Genomic DNA, 10069 nt, shown 5'->3' with positions numbered 1-10069 from the left:
GTAGCACCGCCGTGTGTATGTTGCGTTATACACAAATATGACATAATCGGAACCTGCCCGCCCGGTATGTTATGATTATAAGCATTCTGTTTCTTTTTTTCAAAAGGATGTTAAGTTCTAATTTTTAGTGTAAGGTTGTCGGTAAATTTAGGTTTTTGGGGCGTTGCGCGACAAGTTGCATGCACGTTGTTCATTTTCTAACACCTTAATTTGCTGTATGATATAAATTACGAAGTACGCTTGATTTTGATGTAAGCAATGGCTAGCGAAAGGTAAGTTCAGCTGTAAGTTGTTCTATTTTGTTTGGAGTTTTCGTCTGAGGGAGGATCTCGAATTTGAAATCAATACTTTAAGGTTAGAAGGTCTATTTATTTTTGATTTACACCGTTTATCTTTTACAAGTCAACGTCTATGGGTTGAACAGAGTTCAGGAATATGTGTTCGGCCTCAGCAAAATGTGTAAATTATCAGAGAAAAGCAAATTGTTTTTGTTAGCGTGTATGACCTACCTGTTGCCTTGTTCAGGAAATTTGTTTAAAGTTTGATCTGTGGATACTTTGCGGTTGAGAAATCTTTACTGCAATCGTTCTGTACATTAGACATTGAGCTGATACTAGATGAATTGCCGCGAATATTATGCACTCCCATTCGAATAAGAAATAAAAATACTGTTTAAGTTTACCAGTGCTAATAAATGTGTGAGACACAGCATAACTTTTGGGCATCTTCCACTACATGTGCACCAGTAAACAATATTGTATGAAATTAAAATCACAAAGATGGTGTTATAACGTTTCGTGTGTCGCAGTTTGTTTATTGATCAAATTCAATAAGCGTTTTCTTCAGACTTTCCTTCAGTGTTTGTCACTTTTTTTATATTTCAGACCCTTTGTAACCCTTTGGCCAGAGACTGAGGCTTTCAGAGAGGCGCTTTTGCTACCGCCGGAACCGAAGGGAGCGAATCGAGGAAAGGAACGTGGTTTTCGCCCCAAATGTTTGCAGGAGTACACATGGGGTGGTCTATTGAAAAAGGTTTATGAGAGCAAAATGGGAATACTTAACTGCTGCGGCAAGATATTCAACAGTGCATCATCTGCTCGGGAACACATATACCGTATGCATAGGGACGAGGGTTCAAATACGTACCGTGCACCAGATGCTCTGATAGGAACTTTTGGTATGAGATTAATTTGTTATCCACTGCCTTAGGACACAGATTAGTTCCTTCCATTGCACCTGGCTGTGAGATAGGGCCTGATTATCGTACATGATTGGCATATGATTATTTGTTGAGACTGCTGGTTTCATTCTTATATATATATACATTCTTACATTCTTATATATATTCTTCTCTCGCAAGCACCAACCAAGGTGACCAAGTCTTTGTGCCCTTTGAAATCTCGCATTTCGAGCATATCGAGCGTATCAGCAAAAATTATAAAAACACATAATGGACTAGCAGCCGTTGCTTGATCTTTAAGATGATCGTAGAATCCTTATTTTTCAATTTACTACCTTCTTTCCAAATTTCTACAAAACTGAATCGCAAAAGACACGGTGTAAGAAATTCGTGAATTTTAAATTTTCCTCCAGACATCGAGTCGGCTGAACTTGGATGGATGCAAATGTGGTCGCTAAATAATATTATTAACTTAAAGGAAAGTAACGAGTTGAGTCAGTTTGCTTAATATGTCCGCAAACAGTATTTGAAAGGAAAAAGCATTTCATGTACTCATTTGTAATATTGTTAGACTATCAGACACTGTTGGAGGTTGGGAGTTGGGAGATTTATATTTTTTTCTCCACGCCACTAAAGGAATTTGTGTTTGGTGGTCCCTAATTCAACTTCTCTACGTTGTTGTAATAGCTAACTGGCCACCCTCCTGTAATAAGGGATTTAAAATACGTTGCTGTTCGATTTACAACATTTGTTTCCCAATTTACAGTGTCCTCAATTAGCACAGTAGCTCTTAATACAGTGACGGTAAAATAAATGAAGTTTATTAATTATGTTATCATTATTATCATCATCATCATCATCGTTATTATTATTATTATTATTATTATTATTATTATTATTATTATTATTATTAGCAGAACAAGAAGAAGAAGAAGAAGAAAAAGAACAAGAGAAAGAACAAGAAGAAGACAGCACTTTGACGACAATTTTACGTGCATGCTCACAAGAATCGCCTGTTAAATTTTGCGACTTTCTTGACGAAAGGTATGTAATTAGTTTTTACGGACACTTATGACATCGCTATCCTTCAAAAGGACTAGGAACTACCTAATTCACCATATTTGATTAGTTTAAATTGGTATTGCCACTGTCTAGATTAATCAGACCAATCACCTTCACAATTCTGCAGTTGAGTCCCATGATATTTTATATTTTCACACAACCTAGCGACAAGACCCTCAACGGTTTGGGGAGGACTGGGATAATTCTGAGATAAAGTATAACCTTAATTTCAAAGTAGGAAAAAATCAATGGGAATGCTAGTGCCATGAAGTGTTGAGCTAATAGAGCAGGGAATACTGCAGTACAGTTGAATCCCGATAACTCAAACCCCAGGGGGTACTCCGACTTGTAAATGACGGGGATGATCGAATGAAGGCAAAACTCAGGACCCAAAAAAATCCCTAAGTCTTCCGACATTACCCAAAAAAATCCCTGGACCAAAAATGACCCTTAAAAAAATCCCTTGTCAAATATTACCCCTAAATTGCCAGGAGGGGCAATAACGCTCGCGTTTGGTATTCATCATACCATAAATACGCCAAGACCGAAACAAAGCACTTTAAATACCCTAAAAGATCCCCTATTTGAATCAAGTCACCCAAAAAAATACTTGCCAAATCTTCTTACCCAAAAAATCCCAGAATCGAAAATTTCAAACCCAAAAAAATCCTTCGATCATCCCCGTCATTTACAAGCCGGAGTACCCCCCCCCCCCCCCCCCCTGGGACTCAAACTTTCAAGGGAAATCGAAAAGGTTCGAGTTATCGGGGATTAAATTAGTAAGAAATTAAAACGACCTGGAGGGGTACCGAAAAGGGTTTGAGTTTGCGGGAGGTTCGAGTTATTAAGGGTTATTAGAATTATCGGGATTTGACTGTACTTGCATTTACCACGTTTCGACTATTTCGTGGGCTTCTGCTTACTCGTTCTGTTTAACAAAATGAAAATGACATTGATTGCATGCCGTGTTTGGCCCGTTAATCTCTACAACTTCATATACAGCGGGAGAAAGCGATCCGCTGACTGCCCCCAACGGAAAAAAAATGTTTGGTAAACCCAAGATAAAAGATTTATTTTTTCATGATTGATACTGACTCATAGTGGCCACGTTGTACGTATAATTTATTTTCTGTTTTACAGTTTAGTGTGTACAAAGATTGGCGAGGGTGCCTCGGGCGAGGTTTTCGAGGTGGAGTTTACAGATGGGCGCTCTGCTGTATTGAAGGTATTTTTTAAATTTATTTCTTTTTTCTTCAAGGTTATACGTTGCTGTTCAAAAAATGTGGTTTTATTCATCATATTTACTCAGAAACAAACAAAAATACAAATCACATTGCATTGGCAAGTTAAGCAGTCGTTTATAATGAGAACCAATCAGCTGCAGGGCCGTTAATGCATTAACAGCCCGCTAGGAGTCATTTGCGGCCCGCAAAGCGCGTGTTTTCAATAGGGCGGTTTTCAATTTGGCCGCGTGTATTGATAATAATAATCATTTAACCGTGATTTCAAAATGTTTTTTTGTTGTAGCCCCGTGAGTTTTGATCACACCAGGCAGTGACGTCATCTGTGCGTCTGTATTCTAATGCAATAACCCAGCGTAGGGTTTTCCACAAGTTCCTCGGCAATTTTTTGGCAACTTTTCGTGTTTCAAGCAACTTTTTCCCATTCGAGCATTTTTTTCTCCTCTCGAACAACTTGTTGCATTTTAAGATATTTCCAGACCGAAGCTCTTAGAAGATTATACGAGTGTCGTTTAAAGGCCATACCAACGTTTCCGAAGATTTACGATGTTTGCCGAAGATCTGAGGACGTTTCCGGCATCTTTCGGCTCATTCTGCATTAAAACATTACAAACCTCGTCAGCAAACATGACATCATCGATATCTTCATGATTTTTTCCCAGTTAAAGAAATCCTTGTTATTAAACAAATTTCCCCTTAATACGTTATTTAGATGCTTCTTGTGCTGTCAAATTGTATAGAACTGCTTAGAAATCTTACCCTCAAAGGGAAATAAGCATATATTTAGAGAAATTTTCTTGATTGCATGCAGCGCTTCGGATTTTTTTGGGCAACTTTCGAGCAACTTTTATTAATCAGAAGCAACTTTTTGGATTTTGGAGCAACATTTCAGCAACTTTTTGAGAAATTAAGATAAAACTTTCTGGGAGATTTCGAGCAAATTGTTGCAAGCCCTAACCCAGCGGCCGTCTATTGGCACGACGCCTGATCTGATTGGCTACAAAGCTTCGGATTTTTGGGGCAACTTTCGAGCAACTTCTATTAATCAGAAGCATCTTTTTGGATATTTGGAGCAACTTTTCAGCAAGCTTTTTGAGAAATTAAGATGAAACGTTTTTGGAGAGCAAATTGTTGCAAGCCCTAACCCAGTGGCCGTCTATTGGCACAACGCGTGATCTGATTGGCTACACAGGTGCCTTCTTTCGATCGTTAGACTGCTCTCGGAGCGTGCGCTCAGTTTTTCGCTGGTTTTACAAACAAATCTTTCAAAAAAAATAGTCTGGGGATATTGTGTGTTCAATAGCTCAACCACTGAGTTCAATCCCCATTCATTTGTTTCCCGTGGCGTAGCCCAACTGTTCAACATCGGAAAAACAATTTAATACAGATTTCGATAATTTCTCGAATCATTCACTGTCTGCTTCAACTTGTTAAGCTCACATAAATGTTTCGAATGGTTGACGATACTTGTTTCTCACTGTAGATTTATAATTAAGCTGAACTCCTCTGTTTTGTTGTGGCCCCGCGAGTTTTGAACTATAAACTCTGATGACGCGTGCGAGTCGCACCACGCAGTGACGTTATTTGTTCGTCTGTGCTCTAATAGATAACAGGAATCAAACAATCACAACGCAAGCAGTAGTCCGGTTATAGAACACGATCGCGCGCCCGTTGCTCTTCAAAGGGGCAATGATTCTAATTTTTGGCTGAAAAGTATATAAAAATGCAGGTTGTGGACCGCAATTCCTTAGAGTATCTTCTTAAACAATTAGACTACTGGCCCTCGTTTTCTGTGAGCAATAGTCAACCTGTCTACACCTAGAATTATCGGGAATTCGCTCATTGAAAACCCGGGATCTCGTCTTATTTTCATTAATTAGCTATTCGTCTTTTCCTTACACGTAAGATTGATATCTTTTAATTCTAGATTATTCCTGTGGAAGGTAAATTTCCAGTCTACGGAAGTAAACAAAAGACGTTGGAAGAAATCTTGCCAGAAATTGTCATTTCCAAGTATGTTTTCCTGCAATATTTGTAACAATTAATTTATCCAGTCTCAGCAATATTATTTTGACCCATTAAAGCTGATTCTCACGTTATCCTTTTTTACCAGGGAGCTGAGTTTGCTCGGAGATGTGCAGAAAAATGTGAGTTAATTGTTCGAAGATCTTTTTGCCTTTTCTTTCTTTTGTTATTGGTTTTAGGAGGAATACCTAATACCATGTTGGGGACGGGTGTTTAGCATTTAACCATTGAAACTTTGGTAACCAATTAATGGGCATACTTAATAGAATATATTCTGAGCACAGTCGAGTCCTGAGTGGCAGTCGGGTGGTTAGCTGGTCATAAGTCAGTCCGCGCAGCATTAGTCAAAAAGTGAATCAGACTTTCACCCAGCAGGTAGTCAATTTTGATAAGTGAAGCAGTCTGTCAATCAGACAATTAGTCCTTCAGTTTATAATTTGCAGCCAAATTTAGTCAGTGTAATTATTTCAGGTTTGACTTACCTCGGGTTTTTACATTTTATAGGACATAGCACCAACGGACAACATGACGACAGCTTTTTTAACCCTACACAGGTTCGTTGCAGTAAAACAATAATGATATTAACAATGATGATGACGATGAAGATGTTTTTTTAATTAATAAACCCACTTGGTGGCTCATCCTTTTTGAAATAGGCCTTATGCATGATAATGTCATCAGCTAAAAATTCACCACGGCCAAGACTCGTTTACACAAATTATTCTCAACCTTTCTCCTCTTTTATGCAGTTTACACGAGGGCATTCTTTTCATCTTTGCTTCTTTAGGAATTCGTTCATGATAATATCTACAAGTTTGCACTTCGAAAGCGCGGCTTACTGGTGAAACAAGCCAGTCTGACGTAAACATGCTTAAGGCCTATTAAATTCCAGAAAGGAAAGAATGGCCAATTTGTGCAAGGAGGAGGATCTAAATGTTGCTTGTTCATTGAGTTTTGCATGCTGAGTGTGAACACCTTTTGAGCAAACGTAATCATGCAAAAAGTTCATAGTTTATTTATTTCACGTTTTGTTTTCCTTGTATATTACCGTTGAACTTTTGTTTCTTTGGTTAGTAGAGGTGCGAGAAAAAATAAAATGGTATTTGGGGAACATTCGGGCTAGGAATGTGGGATTTAAACCCCCGCATAGAGGAGAGTATTACAAGCGCTGATCCTAGGTTGCCTGTTTGCCCAGATTTATCAAGTATTAATTCTCTTCTGAAGTACTAACTATAAGATTGTCAATTGTATACGTTTAGGGTGAGATGTTGCCAAGATGCGTATCCCGGCCAACTAATAAAAGAATGGGATCAGTGGCAAGAGAAGCACGGAACGGATAACGACAGACCCGGTAAATTACTAATGTACTACTAATGTTATAAATTACTTCATTCAGATGACTTAAAACGTGCACGATACGTTCTCACTCGTCAACAAAAAAGTCATCCAAAACCAACCGTGGCTCACTTGTAAAAGTGTTCTCACGCTTCGTGTGAGCTAATTTTATTAACTTCGAGTTTTGATTAGCTTACTCTATTGTCTATGTTTTTGTGGTTGGTCGAGATTATATGTTGTAAATAATCATGATGACATGACTGCTGCATCCCATTTAAATTTCTTTCAGATATTTTTCCAAGCGACCAGATATTTATTGTGTTTGAGAACAACAATTGTGGAATTGCACTAGAAAAATTTGAGTTGAGATCAATGTCCGAAGCGTGGAGTACTTTAGAACAAACAGCCCTTGCACTGGCCGTGGCCGAGAACACTCTTGAGTTCGAACACCGCGATCTCCATTGGGGGAATATTCTCGTCGAAAGGACGGAAGAAGCATTTATCGTGGGCACATTAGATGGTAGAAGAAAAGTTGTAGAAACCCATGGAGTCCGTGCCACAATCATCGATTTCACCCACTCACGGATAAAGAAAGGTACTTTCGAAATTTTTCATGTGATAAATGAAAATAAAGACAATCATGTGTTTTTTATACACTGCGATTTTCGAAAAAATTATTTCCACTCATTCACTCATATTTTTTTTGAGATGTTATTGTATGTTTTATAGATTTTAAATTTTTCATTATCGTATAGTTTTTATGCTATTTCAAAACATTGCAGTATATTTTATCTGAAAAAGTCCGAGGAAAGTCAATATACTATATATTTGTTTCAATTTTTATCCGTGGCTTAAACTTCATTTTACTTTGTTTTAAACCCACCATCATACATAACAATACTAAAAAACCTCTCAAAAACAAAGGAAATAAAGTTTGAACAAAGGATAAAAATTTAATCAAATCATATATATATACATATTCACTTTTTATTTCTTTACTTCTTTCATTCATCCGACTGTCCGTCTATCTTTTCGTTGGTTACTTAATTCCTTCTTTCCTTTAGTCAATGACCAATCATTTATTTCGCAATGCCTAAACGGAACTTCCAAATACCCGTTCTTCCTCCTTGTGAAATCTTCACTTGCATAACAAAAACATCTCAGGGTCACTCTTTCTAACCGTGCAATTGATTCTGTTTTCTTTTTCTATTACTTTCACTTTAGATGGTGTGACATTGTTTAACAACTTGGCACTGGATAAAGAACTGTTTACAGGTAGTGGGGACTACCAATTTAAAGTGTATCGTCTGATGCAAGAGGCCAATAAGTAAGTGTGATTGTGTTGTAAGCATAACGTCATTTGTCTTTGAACATGATGTGTTTACTTCACTTTTGGAAGCCTGCGTAGCTGGCGGGATAAGCGCGGTGCAAGAAAAAAAAGTGGTCAAGCAAAGCACACGCACTCGATCGCGAATCCCGCGCGCGCCAGCTACGCAGGCTACGCTTTTGGGAGATTAAAACTTCGAAAAGAGGCCCAGAGAGAAGCCCACGTTCAGAATTAAAATAAAAAAACCCAAAACTCGAAAATGACCAGAAAGGTATTAGCATTTGGAGATCTGTTGCCATGGTAACAAGCTAAGCTCCTTTTGTGAAACACATTTAGAAGACTATTATTACAAAGAATCAAATATTGTGGCGGTAATTTTCCCAAAAAAAGTTATTTAAACGTATCATACCACCGTTAGTTAAACTGTGATATGTGCTGTTAAGTATGGAGTGCTCTGTTTATTTTAAAACGTCTTTTTGTATTTTGTTGACAGAGATAACTGGAAACCATTTGAACCTCGCACAAACGTGCTATGGCTGCATTATCTTTCCATAAAGTTATTGGAAGCGAAGAAAAACAGAAGAAAAAATAGAAACGTAAAAAACAAATTGGAGGAGTTTAAATCAAGTGGCACAGATTTTACTTCTGCCACACAAGTTGTGGAACAGTTTTTCTTACCGGAAAGACCATGATTGGTGTAATTAGTGTCACCCATAATCATGTACAAAATGGTGCACGGTATGTTTTTTCCCCTCGTGCCTATATGCACTGTATATGTGTTCCTGAGCCCTGTTTGCCGCAGCAGTAAAGTTTTTCCATTTTGCTCTATAAACCTTTTTCAAGATTCCGCCCCAAGTGTACTCTTTAGACATAGGGTAAACCACATTCCTTTGCTCGATTCACTCCCCGTGGTTCTGGTGGTCGCATCAGATCCTCTCTGTATGCTTCAGTCTCTGGCCTAGTAAGATAAGGCCTCTTGTACATATAGTAATCTAAACACATAAAACATGTTAATTAATTATTTAATCTATTTGTTGTCTATTTTTAATTTATTTAATTATTTATTTGTCTATTTATTAGTTTATTTATACATTTATTGTTTAATGAAATTTTGTAATACATCATAGTTACCTTAGTTATATATTAATTAATTTAGTAAAGTAGTTATTCATTTATGAAGTTGTTTAAATATAGGCAAATTATGTAGTATACAGTGATTAATTTAGGTATCTATTGATAAATGTGTTTAAAATGTGTTCGTTTTGTATATATTAATTTAAATTAATTTAAATCTTTCAAATAATGTAACATATAGTAATTTAACTAGTTTTTTTATCGATAAATGTAGTTTAATATACTAACTAGTTATATAGCATTTAAACATAGGTAAATAATGTATTATATATTTTAATTTATCTAGTAAACTATCTTACATTTATAGGAAATATGGTAATTAATAAAGACATTAAACATAAATCTGCGACCTGTTTTACTCGTTTGTTATTTTGAACTGACTAAGGTTTGATAAAGTCTAGTGTCAATTGCGAACTTTCTAAATACGCAAGGTCAAACAGTGGGATGTTATCATCTTGTGGCTGAACATTGAACACCATGGTGAGGAACAAACTTCTTTGTTTTGTTGGATTGCCCTCGCTCGCCGGTACGGACAGACCCTGGGGGAGAGGGCGATGGGAGTCCAAACGCCACTGAAGGCGGAATTTTTTGCGCAGAATTTTAGTCCGAAGTATTCAACTAATCTCAGTGTAAGGTTTATACGAAGATCCGAAATAATGGCGTTTAACTTGTTTCAAGTTTTAATCCTCGTGCAAGCCCCTTTAAAGTAATTACCTCGGGATTTTAAACCAACTTGTCATGGTTGTATTGCAATGGATGAACTTC

The 10069-nt window shown here is 37.2% G+C and overlaps 1 protein-coding gene across 1 annotated transcript; it reads left to right on the top strand.

The window, feature by feature from the left end:
• The first annotated feature begins 349 nt into the window (after nt 1-349).
• LOC144640657 (serine/threonine-protein kinase haspin-like) lies at nt 350-9351 on the top strand. Its single transcript, XM_078499750.1, has 10 exons — nt 350-1177; nt 2095-2224; nt 3383-3467; nt 5411-5496; nt 5597-5630; nt 6013-6062; nt 6768-6859; nt 7133-7438; nt 8068-8170; nt 8664-9351. The coding sequence occupies exons 1-10, from the start codon at nt 736-738 to the stop codon at nt 8860-8862; spliced, it is 1527 nt and encodes a 508-aa protein (XP_078355876.1). The 5' UTR covers nt 350-735; the 3' UTR covers nt 8863-9351.
• Nucleotides 9352-10069: the final 718 nt, after the last annotated feature.

Source organism: Oculina patagonica, unplaced genomic scaffold (assembly GCF_052425735.1).
Source record: "Oculina patagonica isolate OP01 unplaced genomic scaffold, crgOcupat unplaced4, whole genome shotgun sequence".
In the NCBI taxonomy this organism is placed as follows: domain Eukaryota; kingdom Metazoa; phylum Cnidaria; class Anthozoa; order Scleractinia; family Oculinidae; genus Oculina; species Oculina patagonica.
Note: the sequence above shows the minus strand (reverse complement) of the source record. Positions and strands in the feature narration are given on the sequence as shown.

Bases quoted from the DNA above. Each gene is read 5' to 3' on its own strand.
- LOC144640657 (XM_078499750.1), top strand. From the start codon at position 736: ATGTGCACCAGTAAACAATATTGTATGAAATTAAAATCACAAAGATGG. The intron at 5,497-5,596 runs GTATGTTTTCCT...CTTTTTTACCAG, and splicing joins CCAGAAATTGTCATTTCCAA to GGAGCTGAGTTTGCTCGGAG. The intron at 6,063-6,767 runs GTTCGTTGCAGT...GTATACGTTTAG, and splicing joins GCTTTTTTAACCCTACACAG to GGTGAGATGTTGCCAAGATG.